The sequence below is a fragment of the Lolium perenne genome, chromosome 7, assembly GCF_019359855.2.
Source record: "Lolium perenne isolate Kyuss_39 chromosome 7, Kyuss_2.0, whole genome shotgun sequence".
In the NCBI taxonomy this organism is placed as follows: domain Eukaryota; kingdom Viridiplantae; phylum Streptophyta; class Magnoliopsida; order Poales; family Poaceae; genus Lolium; species Lolium perenne.
In genome coordinates, this window is record NC_067250.2 from 274,039,260 (window position 1) to 274,057,265 (window position 18,006).

The 18,006-nt window shown below is 49.2% G+C and overlaps 1 protein-coding gene across 1 annotated transcript; it reads right to left on the reverse strand.

Moving 5' to 3' along the window:
- Positions 1–2,275: 2,275 nt before the first annotated feature.
- LOC127312691 (GDSL esterase/lipase At5g55050) lies at positions 2,276–4,152 on the reverse strand. Its single transcript, XM_051343225.2, has 5 exons — positions 3,938–4,152; positions 3,600–3,733; positions 3,234–3,458; positions 2,792–3,041; positions 2,276–2,702 (listed from the first exon to the last, which is right to left on the reverse strand). The coding sequence occupies exons 1-5, from the start codon at positions 4,095–4,097 to the stop codon at positions 2,479–2,481; spliced, it is 993 nt and encodes a 330-aa protein (XP_051199185.1). The 5' UTR covers positions 4,098–4,152; the 3' UTR covers positions 2,276–2,478.
- Positions 4,153–18,006: the final 13,854 nt, after the last annotated feature.

Consider the following 18,006-nt stretch of genomic DNA (forward strand, 5'->3'; position numbering starts at 1 on the left):
TTGGCCCTGCTGCCACAGGCTCCCGCCATGTGGTGGCTTGTGCTCGGGCGCAGTGGTGGATCCTCCGGCCGCCGCCGCCGATGTTGCGGGGGTGCTCGTGGGTCGGCCAGATCTTGGCCCGCGGGCCTAAATTTAGGCTTGGTGGGCCCTGTCGCCCTCACACCCCTGCATTTCCAATAGTGGCATCATGTGCCTGCGGTTGTTTGTGTGGTTGGGGTTGATGGAGTAATCTGAGCAGCGGGTTGCCGGTACTGCGCGGTGGCCAGAGTCCGGGAGTCCTGCTCAACTGTGTCTGAACCATGGGGGTTTCTGGTTTTTTTTGCGCCGCTGTGGGGCGACGTTCTTGCTGGCCATCCGGGATTGGGTCCTTGGGCTAGCACGTCCTCACTAGTAGAGCTGCTCACGCAGCTGTGGTATGCTTCCCATCCGACCAGTTTGGTCCTGATGGTGCAGGTGTTGACGTGACGCTCTAGGGATGGTGGGGTCGTCGGGTTGCCGCCGATATAGCATCGTTGACGTCTAGATATGGGTCTGGCCGGGCATTGCCTGCCAGTCTGTGTTCCCCTTGCTGTTGAGTCTAGTTGGGGCTAGTTCATAGTGCGGCTTCGGTTGGGGGCGCGACAGTGATTTCAGCTATATCGGCACTAGGCCTTCACGATGGCATCCAGAACTTTGATCGGGTTTTGGACCTCGGTGAAAGCTGCATGGCCATGGCCTGTGCCGGTGATGGTGGGACATGCGGGTGTTGCTCCCTTGTTGAAGGCGCCCCGATAAGGGTGTCAAGTGGGATCCCACTTTTGTCCCACTTGTAGTATAATTTGACTTTTTTAGTACAAATTTTGACATCAAAATTTGAACTACATAGTACAAAATGACATCCCACCGGGATCCCACCTTGACACCCTACGCCCCGATGATGTCTCTCATGTTCGAAGTAATGAGCTCCGTCCCTCTGCATCAATCTTGCTCTCCTTGGATACCTCGCTTTGGGCATGCCTCTCTAGTAGTGTCTTGTGGATCACCCTGTGACTTCTCGCTGGTGTCGCATCCCTCTTGCAGCGTCGGCCTGGCTGCTTTTACACGGTTTGCTGCGGTAGCTGATATCCTCCCTAGCGCCTTGGGGGGCTTTGCTAGGTCGATGTCTGGTCGTAGCCCTCACTGGTGTGCTTATCCCAATGCGAGGGGATGATGTTGTGTTCTTGGTCTAGACCTAGCTCGAGCTCCAGGGGTGGTGGCTCTTGGGTCTGGGTGAAAACTTTGCAGGACCTTTTGTCTCTGCCGGCGATGATGGCGTATTCTAGCGTCATTCACCTTCTTGGAGGCATCGCCGCAAGACCCCCCCTCATTTGGTTCCTCAAGCTTTGTTAGGTGGTCGTCCCGTTGTTGAGTCCCCCGTAGATTGCAGTCTTGGTGCGGTGGAGGTTTTGTTGGTGCGAACATGGCCGTGCTCCGGTGGACAAAGCTCCCTCTTCATGGATCAAGTTGGCGCTCTGGTGGGCTTGATGTTACATGTGTTATCTTCTATCCGAGTATCGATAGGTTTGCGCTTGGCGCGTGTGTGTTGTAATTTCTGGTGTAACTCCTAGCCGGTTGATGACTTCGTTAATTCAAAGCCGGGCTCATTTCGAGCTTCCATCTAAAAAAGAACATGAGTTATATGTTGAAATAAGCATGCAGAAGAACAACAAAGTCAATGTCATATGGGATCAGATAGAGTCATTCAAAATGTTGCATTCTATATGATCTTGTGAAGTTAGAATTGGCATCGTAGCTGTGGTGCCGAACCATTTAGAGCTTAAAACTGCCCTAATAATATCATATGGAAATCTGACATAAAACAGTAACCTAAAATGACAGAGAAACCGCATCCATCTTGCGTGAATGATTCAAATGATAAGAATTGACTAATTGAGGCTGAATGGAGGTACATTGTAGCTCTCTTTTACATTACAAAACTTATATGTATGATTTAAAATATTGGTAATAAAATAATTTGTTTGAATTTTGAAAATTATAATTTCGCAAATATACTTGTAAACATGTCTCAAAATATATCTTTCAAAATGTATAAGTATTGTCATTGCTTGGTTAAATTTTCATTTTCTTTCTAAACTATGGATGTTTTGCGGGTTAGTTTGGCTCAGGTTTTCACAGCCCCATCCAAGATATGTTGAAAAAAATGAATCTACATCATTAGATTTATCATTAAACATGCTTCATACTCCCTTTTGTTATTCCTTAGAAATATAATCATGTACTGCATGAAACAAGGACCGAATACAACTTTACAGTTTATTCATGATTAGAACATCATGCATTTGCAATAAATGAAAACAAATGAGAGTATAAGATACAAAAACACTCTCACTTTCAGCATTAGCATGGTGATGAACGCGATGTGTATGAAGTATCAGCCTAGCTAGTGTGTAACGCTAGTTACAGTGTGGATTGCAGAGTCACTGTAGAACGATTCATGGCCTAAATCTTCCGGGCCAGCTGCCTGAAGTTGATGGGCGCTGTAAACTCGGCTGGTCCGTCGTAGAATGCTGCAGCGCTGAGCTCTCCGGCCCGCTGCGAAGGATGTACCCGGTCCCAGAAGACAAACTGGTCGTGGTCGCCGCATAGCACCGAGTTGGGCAGGCAGTCGCTGTCCGCCCCCAGCCTCCCACTCCCGCAGCACGCGCTATCTATGTTGACATATCCTACACAGTGTCGAATCACATATACACAGATTAGTCACAATCAATCAGTAACAGCATCGTCTACTTCTGAAAAGGCGTATGATATGTACCAGATGCCTGTGGATTTGCGAAGGTGACTTGTGAGAGGCTGTAGGAGTCGGCGAGGGAGTAGACAAGGCCTGGCAGCCTGGCGGCGAGGCTGGCCAGGAGGGACTTGAGCGCGTCATCAAAGCCCGCCGCAAGCAGATTGAGGCCGTCGCTGCATGCGGCCGTCGAGTTGAGTGCCCTCACGGCGGGCACGCAACCTAGCAGCCCCACGTTGATGATCCCAAACTTCCTCGCGCCCATGTTGTACAAGCTCTACACGCGTGACAAACATAGAGTTAGAACCATACATTGGTCGACTAGCTTGCTCGCCTTTGGGGGGGGGGGGGGGGGGGTGCTCCCTCTGTTTCATATAAATTATCGTTGATTTATTATAGTCGTACTAAATCAGTGATAACTAATATAAAATCAGAGTGAATAGTACTTAGGCGGTGATGAGGTTGGTACCGTGATAGCGGCGGAATAGCCAGAGATGAGGCTGGAGTAGAGCGCCACGACGTCGGTCGGCGCAGCCGCGAATACGAATAGGTCGTTGCTCCCGACGCTGATGACGAAGAATGATCTCGAGAGTAGGATTCGCACCGCAGTGCTGCCCACCTTGACCTGCATCTTGGCCTTGGTTGACAAAAAGTACATCACCTGCTTCGACAGTGGGATGTTGGTCCCCGCATGCTACATGCGTCCATGAATTGGTGATTAGTGAATTCCATGCATATGTCCACGCTTAACGACACTTGCGTGTGAAACTCATGGGTGATATTGACATGCACGTGAAGAGTATCAGTTGTTGAGATGGATGGATCAAGGACTTACAGTAGAGTCCAGAATACCGGCTCCTGCGGAAGCATAGCTCACACCTTCAGCGAGAGCACTGACGACCAGAGGGGTGGTGCCTGGTGCAAGTGACAAATATGCCGGAGGGCTCTCCTTCAGACCCAGCTTCTTTGCTGCAAATATGAACCATTATATGACTCAATTATACGATGACTATGATCAATTGAGCATGCAACCTCCGTATGGTTACAGGTACACACACGACCAGCATAAATACATACTTCCTCCCTATGTTCGATATTAGTCATCGCAAATTTCAGTAGAAATTTATACTAAATCAGCGACAGATATGCTAAAAGCTCGATAAGAGTACATACCGATAAAGTCTGCGACGTGGTACCCGTTGTTGAACCGTCCAGTTGGCTTGGATCCCGGATAGTCGACGCCGTAGAGGGGCGTGTTTGCTCTGGGGACGTCTGGCCCCGCCAAGTAGTTGTTGTTCCCGACGTCCAGCGTCGAGTCCCCAAACACGTACATCGCCGGCACCTGCTTCAAGACCTTACTCGGCTGGACCACATCGCCGGCGACGACCAAACACTAGTGGAAAACAGGGCTTCCGTGGGAGCCTTTTGTCGCGGGCGCGCCTGCACCCGCGACAAATGGCCTGGCCACGTCGCCCCGAAACCATGTGGAGCGCGCGGAGGCTTTTGTCGCGGCCTTTTGTCGCGGGCCGTATTACGACCCGCGACAAAAGGGGTAGGAGCGACGTGGCCACCCCTTTTGTCGCGGGTCGTAATACGGCCCGCGACAAAATGTCCCCGCCCTATATATAGAAGCAGCCAGCCACCCCCCCACCTCATTTTTTCCTTGGTGGTGAAGGTGGAGGTGTATGCTAGCTCATTTTTTCTACATGTGCACAAGAGGTGTTTGATGGAATGCTTGTGAGAGGGATGCCACTTGGTTCGATGGCGAGGCAGACCGCCGTCCGAAGCCTGTCCCCCGTAGTGGTGCTGATATATTTGACATGGTCAAGGATTTAAATGTTATCTTTGGAAAGGGTCCAGGCAGTCGACCTGTTCCGAAAGACGATGACGGACATGCGCCCATGTGGAAGAAGAAATCTATTTTCTGGGAGCTAGAATATTGGAAAGTCCTGGAAGTCCGCTCTGCAATCGACGTGATGCACCTGACCAAGAATCTTTGTGTGAATATTCTAGGTTTTCTAGGCGTGTATGGAAAGACAAAAGATACAACAGAAGCACGGGAGGACCAGGAACTTCATAAAGGACGAAACGGCAATCATCCAGGGCAGTTTGTAGGGCCTGCCAGCTATGCTCTTACCAAACAAGAGAAGGAGATCTTTTTTGAAGCCCTATTCAGTATCAAGGTTCCGTCTGGTTTCTCGTCGAATATAAAGGGGATAGTAAATATGAAGGAGAAAAAATTCCAGAACCTGAAGTCCCATGACTGTCACGTGCTTATGACACAATTGCTTCCGATTGCATTGAGGGGACTTCTACCAGAAAATGTTCGACTAGCCATTGTGAAGATATGTGCATTCCTGAACGCAATTTCTCAGAAGGTAATGGATCCAGAAACTTTGTCAGGATTACAGGAAGATGTGGTCCAATGTCTTGTCAGCTTCGAGTTGTTGTTCCCACCATCTTTCTTCAATATTATGACGCACCTCCTCGTTCACCTAGTTGAAGAGATTAGAATTCTCGGTCCTGTATTTCTACACAATATGTTCCCCTTCGAGAGGTTCATGGGAGTCTTAAAGAAATATGTTCATAACCGAGCTAGGCCGGAAGGAAGTATCTCAAAGGGCTACGGAACTGAGGAGGTCATTGAGTTTTGTGTTGACTTTCTTCCTGACCTTAAGCCGATTGGTGTTCCTGAATCTCGGTATGAGGGGAGGCTGACTGGAAAAGGCACACTAGGAAGGAAAGCAACGGTGTGGAGGGACAAGATTTCTTTCAATCAAGCGCACTACACAGTTCTATACAATTCCAGCTTGGTGGCTCCGTACATCGAGAAACATAAGAATGTTTTACGAGAAATAAACCCGGGCCAGCCCGAGTCCTTGATTACACGTCAACACATGAATACCTTCGGCAGTTGGTTGCAAAGACATCTCATTAATGACCCATCTGCGGTGGAGCAGCTGTACTTGTTGGCCAGGTTACCATCTTCAAACATATGTACATTCCAAGGGTACGAGATAAATGGGAATACATTTTACACGATCGACCAAGATAAAAAGAGCACCAACCAAAACAGCGGTGTCCGCTTCGATGCAACAGACGAGAATGGGCAGACCACCACATATTATGGATACATAGAGGAGATATGGGAACTTGACTATGGTCCCACTTTTAAGGTCCCTTTGTTTCGGTGCAAATGGGTGAAGCTCAGCGCTATACATATTGACGATAAGTACGGTATGATAACAGTGGATCCCAACAATCTTGCGTGCACGGACGAGCCTTTTGTCCTAGCCAGCGAGGTGGCTCAAGTTTTCTACGTGAAGGACATGTCTAGCAAATCAAGAAAAAGAAATCAACAAAAGAATACATCAATCGAGGAGCTAAAGCGCCACATAGTTCTTTCGGGGAAAAGAAACATCGTGGGAGTGGATGACAAGACAGACATGTCGAAGATTATAATAAGTTTAAAGAAATTCCGCCCTTCACGGTGAAAATTGACCCAAGCATCTTGCTAAATGATGAAGATTCTCCATGGCTACGGCGTAGAAGATCACAACACTAGATGGCGATGTAATAATGTATTCTTCATATATAGTTCCCAAGACAATCTCTACATTTATGTAATAATGAAGATTAAACTGTGCTTGGCTTGTTGATCTGCTTGGCAAGGCGTATCGATGCTCCTTTTATAGGCACGGCACCGCTTCTACTTTGTCTTATTCCTTCGACAGCCGTCGTGCGCTACATGCTTTATCTCATCGAGCAGTGCGTCCACCCACGCGTCCTTATCCTGCCGACACCTTTAGTCGCGGTTGCAGCCACCAACCGTGACAAAAGGTTACCGACACATCCTTATCCTGCCGACAGCTTTAGTCGCGGTTGCAGCCACCAACCGTGACAAAAGGTTATCGACACATCCTTATTATCCTGCCGACATCTTTAGTCGCGGTTGCAGCCACCAACCGTGACAAAAGGCCCTCCTAGATAAGCCTCCCCCAGTCTTTTGTCGCGGTTTGAGCCTCCACCCGGGATGAAAGTTTCGCGCGCCACTTCGTTCCCGCCTATTTTCTTCCCGCATTCCCGCCATTTTTCCACTATATATATGTAGGCTTGGACTCTCATATCTGCAAACCTCATCACTCTCTCCCATGGCTTCCATCGTATGTCTAACACCCCGGGAGGCGGAGGCGCTTTGCGCCTCGAACTACCCCTGCCCGCCCGGCTACCGCGTCCCGACCGGCTGGTTCTGAGCTGCCGGAGGCGTACCGGTCCCTCCTATCCCTGTAGGTGTGCCACGCGAGATGGCCATCACGAACCACTACTATTTCGAGCTCACGCCCGAGCAGCGGAGGAATCCCCAGTGGCATCCCGACTACAGCCCGACTTGGGACAGCTTCTTCATCAATCGGCGTGAGAGGGCGGTTGCTGTACGAGGAGGACGGCCCGCCTCCTTCGAACTTCAACGAGGCCGGCCGTCGGATGTGGTGGCGCGGCCGGACTCTCCAGCGTCCTGGCCTATCGTGGCCCCCGCCTGCGCTACCCTCAATCCCAGCCCACGCGTGGTCATCCGCCGAGGTTCGACAACCGCGACCCCGATGCTAGCGACGATGACGTCGGCGACTTTGATGACTACAGTGGCGACGTGTATAGGACTAGGCACGACTATGATTGAATGGCTCCAACATTCGAATCTGGCCATGTATCTTATTTTTCAGTTGAGCTCGTACTTTAATTTCAGTTCGTCGTAATAATTTTCTTGTCAACCACTTTATTGAACAAAAACACCCGACAACGACTTTATAAACTAATTTTAAACTAATAGAACCGACAACGACTTTATTGAAATTACAATAAAATAGATAAATTACTAGTCTAGTCTCTACTCGTCGTCGGAGGTTGTCTCCGTCCAAAGGTCATCCCACCGAGGGTCGTTTTCGGTCCAAGTTGTATTCGAGTTCTCGAGCTCGAAGGCGGCGACGGCCCGACGGTGGCGCCTGTTGGACCTGCGTTGTGCCCTAAGGTTAGCAAAGAACGCGTCGGGGACCGCGCCCTCCACCGGCGCATCAACTGCTCGTCGCGCCGGCGATGGCGATCCGGCGCTGCACCTGGCGATGCCGGGTGACGGTCCTCGTCGGTGACGAGGCACGGCGGTGGCGCGAGGAACTCCGCCTCCTCTAGCGATTCAACATCCGGGAAGTTCATGTCGTGCCCTGGCCGCCGAAGCGCCACGCCGCCGCGTCAGAGCGCGCGCCGCCTCTTCCGGCGTGTTGTACGTGCCGAGGGTGAGGCGGAAGCCACCGGCGCGTATCTCGGCGGTGAACCTACCGCTCGGATGCACTCGAACGCCACGGAAACCGGACGCCCTCGACGACATGGAGGCATCCCGGAGATGAATGAGCGGAGGCGGTGGCGACGTGTGGTTGCGCCCGCACTCGTCGCTCTATATAGCGCACGCGGGCATGGCACGTGTCAGCGGTGGCTACACGTCGTCGCACGCCGGCGTCGGCGGGTGAGGCACGTGTCAGCGGTGGCTACACGTCGCACGCCGGCGTCGGCGGGGCGAGGCACGTGTCAGCGGTGGCTAAACGTCGCACGCCGGCGTCGGCGGGTGAGCCACGTGTCGGCGGTGGCTAAACGTCGCACGCCGGCGTCGGCGGGGTGAGCCACGTGTCAGCGGTGGCTACACGTCGCACGCCGGCGTCGGCGGGGTGAGCCACGTGTCAGCGGTGGCTACACGTCGCACGCCGGCGGCCGGGCGGGGTGAGCCACGTGTCGCCGGTGGCTACACGTCGCACGCCGGCGTCGGCGGGCGAGGCACGTGTCAGCAGTTATATATGCGAGATGCAAATAGTTCTATGGATGTCATATTCATGTTCATTGGATTTTTCTGATCAATTTTCATATATAACACTTTTCTTTTTGAGTTACCATTTAAAAGTTATTGAAATAATAGTTTTTATTTAAAAAACAGAAAAACAAAAAACAGAAAAACAAAAAACAGAAAAACAAAACGGTCCAGGCCTGATCCGCGTCCAACGGCTCCAGGCCGTTGGATTCAAACGGCCGGAGCCGTTGGATGCGCTTCACGCGGATCGGCCGCCTCCCCCTCCCACCCCCTTTTGTCGCGGGTCGAGCCACGGCCCGCGATAAAGACCCCCTTTTGTCGCGGGTGGGGGCTTGACCCGCGACAAAAGGGGGTCTTTGTCGCGGGTCAAGCCCCCACCCGCGACAAAAGGCCCTAGGTATAAATACCTACCGCCGCGGGCGGAGCCCCCACCCGCGACACCGGAGGCCATTTTCCTTAGCAGAAATCGCGCCGTCAGGCTGCCGAAATCCACCGCCGCCGCCGCCGGCCATCTTCCTCGCCTCCGGCCGCCGCCCCTGCCACTTCTGAGCCGCCTCTTCGCCGCCCCCGCCCTCTGCGCCACCTCCGCCACTCTGCGCCGCCTCTGCGCGCCACCTCGACGAGATCTCCCGCGCGCGCCACCTCCTGCCGCCGCCGCCTCCTCCGGCCGCCGCCTCCTCTAGCTGGGACACCCCGGCCGCCGCCGCCTCTGCGCCACCCTCGAGGTAGCCGCCACCCTCCGCCGCCCCGCGGCCGCTGCCGGCCGGCGCCCATGCCCCGACCTCTTTTTTCATTAAGTTTTTAGTATTTAGTTTTAATTAGTATTAGTTAGTTAGTATTAGTTTAGTTTAGTTAGTATTAGTATTTAGTTTTAGTTAGATTAAATTAGTATTAGTTAGTTAGTATTAGTATTTAGTTTTAATTAGTATTAGTTTAGTTAGTATTAGTATTTAGTTTTAATTAGTATTAGTTAGTTAGTATTAGTATTAGTATTTAGTTTTAATTAGTATTAGTTAGTTAGTATTAGTATTAGTATTTAGATTAAATTTAGTATTAGTTAGTTAGTTTAAATTTTTGTAGATAGTTAATTCAAATTTCGTAGTTACTTAGTTTAAATTTTGTATTAATTCAAATCTTGTAGTTAGTTAGATTAAATTTTGTATTAATTTAAATTTTATATTAGTTAGCTTGTAAACAACCGACGCAAACACTCTCGCCAACACCGCTCTCCCTCTCGCGAACAACACTCGCCGACACCCCTCTCCATCTCGCGAACACTAGCCGACACCCTCTCTCCTCTCGCGAAAACCATCGACGCCGCAACTCCCCTCTTCTCTCCCTTCTCGCGAACAACACTCGCCGACACCCCTCTCCATCTCGCGAACACTAGCCGACACCCCTCTCCCTCTCGCGAAAACCATCGACGCCGCAACTCCCCTCTTCTCTCCTTCGCGAACAACCGACGCCGACACCCTCTCTCTCTCTCTCTCTCTCTCTCGCAAACACGCGTCGCCGACACCCTCTCTCCTCTCGCAAACACGCGTCGCCGACACCCTCTCCCTCTCGCAAACACGCGTCGCCGACACCCCTCTCCATCTCGCAAACACGCGTCGCCGACACCCTCTCCCTCTCGCAAACACGCGTCGCCGACACCCTCTCCCTCTCGCAAACACGTGTCGCCGATTAGGGTTAGGGTTTGGTTTGTGTTTGATTAGGGTTAGGGTTTGGTTTGTGTTTGAACATTTACTTATCGATTTAATTCTTTTGCGTAAACAATGGATCAATTCGAACGGGACTTGGAACAGGAAGACATATTCGCGGACATAATCCGCGATGGTACAGGCCGACCGAGCCGGCTCCGGCACAGGAGAACCCGACCGCTCCGCTAATGGAGAAGCCGACGGCTCCGGTGACGGAGAAGCCGACGGCTCCGGTGACGGAGAAGCCGACGACGGCTCCGGTGACGAGGTATTAATGGAATTCTATATGTACATATGTATTGAGGCATTAGTATAGAGGCATTAATGCAATTCTATATGTATTCTCTTAGGCCTCCGAAGATAAGATAGAGAAACGAGGCCCGGCAAAGAAGTTGACCAAGAAAGACCACTTCACAATTGAAGCTATATCACCGGAAGGCCAACCGGTGGTACCCGAGAATGTCGGAGTGAAGTTCAAAAATCAGTGCGGAGTTGTGGTTAGAGATCGTGTCCCGATCACTGTCGTAGAATGGAACAAGACGAAGAATGTGTCCGAAAAATCAGGTTGCCGATAGGTACAAGGACACACTTTTCGTAGACCCTGATGGCACATTTCACTTTGCCAGATTTGGGATCGGAGTCTGAGAATGCTAAGCAGCAAGAGCTAGTGAAGAAATGGGCTCTTAAGAAGATGGGGGAACTTTTCCTGGCGTATAAGAACCGGTTATGGAATAATTATAAGAAAGTCAAGAAGCCTCCATTATTCGAGAACTACCTAGCGAAGCGAGAGCATAAGCGGGAAGAATTTGTGAGGTACAAAGAATCGTAGGAGGCTGTGAACCCGTCAGCGAAAAACAAGAAGAATGCAAGCGAGAAGAAATATCACCATCATACGGGGCGAGGGGGCTACGGAAGAGCCATGCCTAAGTGGGATGCACAAGAGGCTGAGATGGAGCTGAACGGGATCACTCCAGAGCCCACGCGAGAAGGATGGGACATAAGGGCTCGAAATTGGTTCCTCGCGCATGGCTGTGAGTATGACATGAAGACAGGGAACATTGTTGAAAGTGACACCAGGGTTAGGGTACCCAGGCAAAAATGGATTGAAGTGACGACAGATATAAAGGCGGGAAAACTAAAGTTTGCTCCCGATAGAGAGAAAGACTTGCTGACGCTTGTCCTCGGTAATCCCGAGAAGGAGGACGAACAAGAGGCTTCGGCCCTAGTGTTCCGTGGTCGCTTGGGTTTCCGGCCGACGCGGAGACTTATAGAAGCCGAGCGAGAGCTAAACAACGCCAACTGGAGGTGCAGAATGACCGGATGGCCGAGTTCCAACACCGACTTGACCAGCAGCAGCGGGAGCTTCAGCAGCAGCAGCGGGAGATAAATGAACTAAAAGGACAGCGCCCGCCAGATAATACCGCTGAAATATCTCAGCGACGAGACAGCAGCGTGGCCGACTCGGAGGCCCCTCCTACACGGATGATGATAGATGCCGGTCCTGGCGACCCCTTGGATGGAATCAAGGAGACAACACCTTGTGATCTCCATGAGGTGTTCAGGAAGGTTTCTGTTAAGGTGGCGGCCGGCTATGTCTTACCGGCATTTGGACCTGAAGGTGAGCCGGCAACATGGCATGGCAATCCGATTCCAGCTGGCTATGCTCGTGTCGGGGTGGATTCGGTTGTCCCGCAGTGGGAGACATTGGAGCTCCATATCCCTGGAGGTGATGGGGGGCTTACACTCGTAGAGGTGCCGGGAGAAATCATTCTCTCGGGAAAAGAAGAACATCAGGCTGCCAGGCTGGGTAGCACCTAGTACCGATCGTCCCAGCAGGTCACCATCACCTCCTCCAGGTGATCGCATGCCACCATCACCTCCTCCTACTGATCACATGTCGCCACCATCACCCCGTGGGTACGACGTCGACCACGACATCGGTACTCCATCTCCATCTCCAGCGCCGCCGCCTCCGCCCACTAAGACTCGGAATGCACCCAGCCGGAAGCGTTTCAAGAGTCCTGTCCCCAAGAGGTCGCCCCTCCCAAAAGTACCAAAGGTTCCTCCCCCGTCCTTGGGATCTTACTGTCGAGGAAAATGCGGCCGCTGTTGCGAAACACAACTATGATCATTTCCATAAGCCAAAACCTCCAGCGCCGAGCCATACACAGAGAAGCAAATAGAATATGCTACTAGTTTTCTGAACACACCATCGCAGTATGAGTTACACGAGAAGAAGGATGACTATACACGCACTCTTGCGAAGGTAATTGACCAAAAAAAGGATGAAAAGGCCAAGGAGAAGGACATTGCTGGCACGAGCAAATCATCAGCTAGAAGTGCAGATGAGAAAAGGTCAAGTTCAACAAGTGCACCCCTCAAGGCCAAGCAAACGACAAAAGGCAAAAAGAGAAAGGAAGTTCCCCTCCTCGGTGCTCAGCCCAAACAATCGATCCCAAAGCACTCAATGTGTTTAATGTTCCCTAGGTGTAGGAGGTTCTTGGTGGTTATGTCACTATGGTAGAAGCTGCTACTATTGCGGCTCTTTGTGGAGTTAACGTGGAGGAATTGTTTGGTGCCGCAGATGCTGCACTACCCACTCGCTGATATAGCTCCTAAATTTGTCTACGGGGCCGACTTGGTCAGCAGAGCAGCTGCATAAACTGCCAACACATATGCGGAATTTGCATCAGTGGTACCTTGATGCATGCAAGGAGAAAAAAATGTACATCGTGGCGAGTATACCATGGGAATATTACTACCGAAACGAGGAGATCCATATTGAGATGAATGAACTCTGGCAGTTATTCAATCTAGAAGCCCTCGACAAATCTCTCATGAGTTGCTATTGCTTGTAAGTTGTTAACTACATATAAGTTCATTTTCATTCAGTTCATGTTCGTTTTCATTGCATATATATACTCATTATATCTTATGGGTTCTCTTTTGCAGACTGAAGATCAGTGAGTGCAAAAGTAATAATATTATCAATGTTGGGTTTGTTGACCCATTTAAAATACATGTTGAAACGGTGAAGCATAAACGCGAAGAAACGGGGGGAAACCTACTAAGGTTTTTGGGGCAGCAATATTTCTGTGATTCAATATTGTTTCCTTACAACTACGAGTGAGAGTCTTAATGATCTTTTATGCACATTCAATTTTTCTTACTCGATGTTAAGTGTAATTCCTGACGTATATGCATAACATGTGCAGCTTCCACTGGATTCTACTAGACATTCAACCTGATAAGGGAATAGTTGAAGTAAGAGACCCACCGAGTAGAGGCCTGGACGGGTTCCAGGACTTGCGTAAGTTGCTCCAAGTGTAATTTCCTTCATCGCCGCGCTTTATCTTTCGTGAGATATCAATTAATTATCCACTCATTCAATCATTCTTTTGCCTGGCAGGGCTTGGCAAGCTTTGAAGAATGTTCATAAGGACATTACCTTTACAAAGAAGCTAACATTTACTCCTGTAGCGTGCCCCCAGCAGCCACAAGGGACGAATCTATGTGGATACTACGTTTGCGAGTCCATTCGCATGTTAACCACTGAGAAGCAGAACAGAAATAAATTCGACGTAAGCAATAACATTCACAACTTTATTTATTATCATCAATATTTCGTTATCAAGACTGATATAGTCATACTCATCTCATTTTCGTATATAGGTCGACTTCATGCGGGACAGACTCCAACCAAAGGAACACGCACTAGGAATCGCGGAGGAAGTGGCGGGACTTTTGGTTAGAGAAGTAATAAACAACAAAGGCTTGTTTAGTCCAGATAGTTGTTCTACCTCCAAATAGACGGTCGTTAGTACCGTTTGTCGATCGTGAGCTCCATGTATATATGTAGGGAACCTACGAATATGTGTAAGGGGAATCGACTTCTGCTTCCAATATTTGTTTGATCGATCTATATATATATATATAATGAATGAATGTGTACAACTTCTAGTAGCGTACAAATATATGCAACTTTCATTTTCGAACGAAAAAAATGAAATAACAGGCGGTCGGTGGCGGGGGGGGAGGGGTGCTGCACCCCTCAAACCCTAAAGCAGAAGCGTTGTGCGCGCGCCACGTAGAAGGCCTTTTGTCGCGGGTGGTAATACCGCCCGCGACAAAAGGGCCTGTGCCCTGCGCGCCCCGCGGCTGCCACGTGGTGGACCTTATGTCGCGGGTCGTAAGTGACCCGGGATAAAAGGCCACCCTTTTATCGCGCCTTGCTTGTCGCGGCTGGCCGCCCGCGACAAAAGGCCCTAACCACCCGGATCAAAAGGCCTGTTTTCCACTAGTGAAATGCCGCCGGATGGAGGTTATAGCAACGATAGCAATGAAAACATGCTTGATGGGCAGGTCGTACCCCATGATATATAGATCGATGATGTTTCTCTGTGCTAACTAACTTAGTTCTTGCTTGCACCCTAGATAGGCTTAGTTCTCTCTTTCTATATTTGTTTGTGGCGACGGTGAGCAACTAGTTATATAGGCCGAGGCGCATGCGCGTTTTCAACTCTCCTACCCTCTACCAGCAAGTCACATGCAGTCTCACTCTCACTGTACCGTACTTCCTATATACCCTTTTCTTAGGGCATGAACAAGTCGTGCGGAACAGAATTGGGAAGGCCCGTGCATGCTTTAATGATGCGCATATATTACTCGTTATCTAGTACGTGCACATGTGACCGCAGAATGGCTGGGCTGGCCTTGACGTGTACGTAACTATCGACCTGGTCAACACTTTGTTAGGTCTGCATCGACCGTTAGCGTGTCTGATGTCACGTTTTCAAATACTATCATCTTTTTCAGGAAATAGTACATCATTATTCGGGGGTGGTGTTTTAGAACATAGGATCATATGCTCCTTTATTTTGAAATGCATGTCATACATATTTTTAAATTTAAAAAAATTGAAACGAAAAATTCGCACGTACATCTTCAGGTGCTATGCATGTGTTCACAAAGTCGTTTCATGAAAAATCTACTTGTCATGTGGCGTGTATAAAAAAACAAAATTAATGCTAAAAATAAGCTTTTTCAGAAGATAAATTTTCTCATTTTTACATAGATTACAAAAATATTGATTCCTCGTAAAACTTGATGAACACACGTATATTGTGATCGAAGATGTATGTGTGTAGATTTTTTGTCAAAATTTTTCGACATTTCAAAATATAATTTTTAGGTAGAGGGAGCTTCTGCATCCAGGAGCTGAATTGAATTTCTGATCATTATTCTGCTTATTTTATTTTGATGTGTCAAATCTTGCAACCGTCACACTCAAGTCCATGTGTAAAATAATACATGGGCTGGCCGCTGGTAGCTAAAGCATTTTGTTTATTTCCGCTCCATGATATCCTATAATCAAGTACCTGGTACTACAAGGTTAGACTTTTTTTTCGAGAACCTGTAGGAGATCCGCGTATCATTTCATTAAGGAAGATAGAAATGTACCAAGTACAAGCCCTTCGGCTACACCGCCAGACCACCGAAAAGGCTGCAAAAACACTCTACACTACACCTCTCGCTATTCCACGCCTACTAGTAAGCTCGAAGCTCCACTCTTGAGCGATCTCATGTAGAACCCTGCTTGCCGGCGAGGCTTGGGCATTGAAAACCCGCACATTTCCGCTCTAACCACAGGATCTGATGACAATCATGATGACAGAGTTTGGGATCTTAGCGTCTGAATGAGAGAGGTTGGCGACTGAGCTCGGCTACCACGAGTCGAGCTAGCTATCCACAGCAGGGACCGGCAGGTGTAGCGTTGCACGTAGACCAAAACCCTCCCACACTCCACGAACGTAGGGGCACTGCAAGCCAGGTGATCAGATGTTTCATTGGCGTTGGCGCACATCGGCCAAGCCACATGAGATGGCAGTCCATGGCGCAACCGTCGGTCGGCCATCCAGCACGTCCGACGAAGAGCAGGCCAATCGTGAAACCTGAATTTGAAAGGGGCGAAGGAGTTCCACACTTCAGAAGCGTCAGGGAGAGCCATGGTACTGTGTAAAAAGGCGCAATATGTGGACTCGTCGCGTACTGGCCATCCACCGTCCACTTCCACCTGAACTCATCCGCATCGACGCCAGTAGGGCACACTCCCCACCGCGGCCCGAATATTTAGGTACTGTACTACGTCGTCGACAGGTAGCTCGCCTATGATGTCCCTAACCAATAATATGTTTGCAGTAATTAAAGAGAACAGAGCTTGCAGAAAGTAAACATCGCAGGATTGTAGTGGTTGAATTTATCAGTGTAAAATAAAATGACTAGGGTCCACAGTTCACTAGTGGTGTCTCTCCATAAAGATAATAACATGTTGGGTGAACAAATTACAGCTGGGCAATTGACAGAATAAAGATCATACATAGCAAGACGACTACTATGAGATTCGTTTGGGCATGACAACATAATACATAGACCGTAATCCAAGTTCGTCTATGACTAATAATCCACCTTCCGGTTAGCGTCCACACCCCTTTAGTATTAAGTTGCAAGGAACGGATAATCACATTAAACATTGTGTGTAAAGTAAACAATAGAATTACCACTGGATAAAGCATTGTTGTTTTCTCTCTAGTAGCAACATCACATCTACAATCTTAGAAGTTATTGTCACTCTTCCAGAAAACTAGAGGCATGAACCCACTATCGAGCATAAATACTCCCTCTTGGAGTCACAAGTATCCACTTGGCCAGAGTATCTACTAGCAACGGAGAGCATGCAAGATCACAAATAACATATAACATGAATATAATCAATCTCAACCATAGTATTCAATATTCATCAGATCCCAGCAAACACAACATTTACCATTACATAAAGATGATCTTGATCATGATAGGCAGCTGACAAGATCTAAACATGAGGCACAAATTGGAGAAGACAACTATCTAGCTACTTTTATGGACCCATAGTGCAGGGATAAACTACTCACGCATCACTTCGAAGGCGGGCATGGCGATGTAGATGCCTCCGGCGATGATTTCCCCCTCCGGAAGTGTGCCGGGAAGAGCTTCAGAACCCCCCTGAGATGGGCTCTGCAATGGCGGCCGCGACAGAACTTTTTGTGGATGAAGTGTCGGGTATCTGGTTTTTCCCGAGATCGTGAATAAATAGGTGGAAGGGCGAGGTCGGTGGAGGCCAGGGGGGCCACACCACCCCTGGCGCGACCAAGGGTGGGGCCACGCCTAGGGATAGCGTGGCCGCCCTGCTGCGCCTCTTCGTCCCCCCTTCAGTTTCTGTCTTCGTTACGGTAAAATATTGACTTCGGCTTTTGTTTCGTCCAATTTTGAGAATATTTCCTGTACAACTTTTCTGAAACCAAAAACAGCAGAAAACAGGGAACTGGTACTGTGGCATCTTGTCAATAGGTTAGTGACGGAAAATGTATAAAAGTTTAACGAAGTGTAAGTAAAACATAGTGAAATTGGTGTAAAACAAGCATGGAGCATCAAAATTTATAGATACATTTGCAACGTATCAAGGTGTTACAACTTGGAGTTTCACTTCGGACACACATACAATAGATGCACGCGCATCGATGATATCATCCCTAACCGAGGTTCTACGTGCCACATTAATAAGGCCCCAACATTCCACACTTCCAATTTAAGGTTCTGTCCAAACGCTTCCATTTAGAAGACCCACGAAGCACCATGTCATGGACGTCAGCTAGATAATT

Bases quoted from the DNA above. Each gene is read 5' to 3' on its own strand.
- LOC127312691 (XM_051343225.2), bottom strand. From the start codon at position 4,097: ATGTACGTGTTTGGGGACTCGACGCTGGACGTCGGGAACAACAACTAC. The intron at 3,459-3,599 runs GTAAGTCCTTGA...GGACGCATGTAG, and splicing joins CCGGTATTCTGGACTCTACT to CATGCGGGGACCAACATCCC. The intron at 2,703-2,791 runs GTACATATCATA...GACACTGTGTAG, and splicing joins CGCAAATCCACAGGCATCTG to GATATGTCAACATAGATAGC.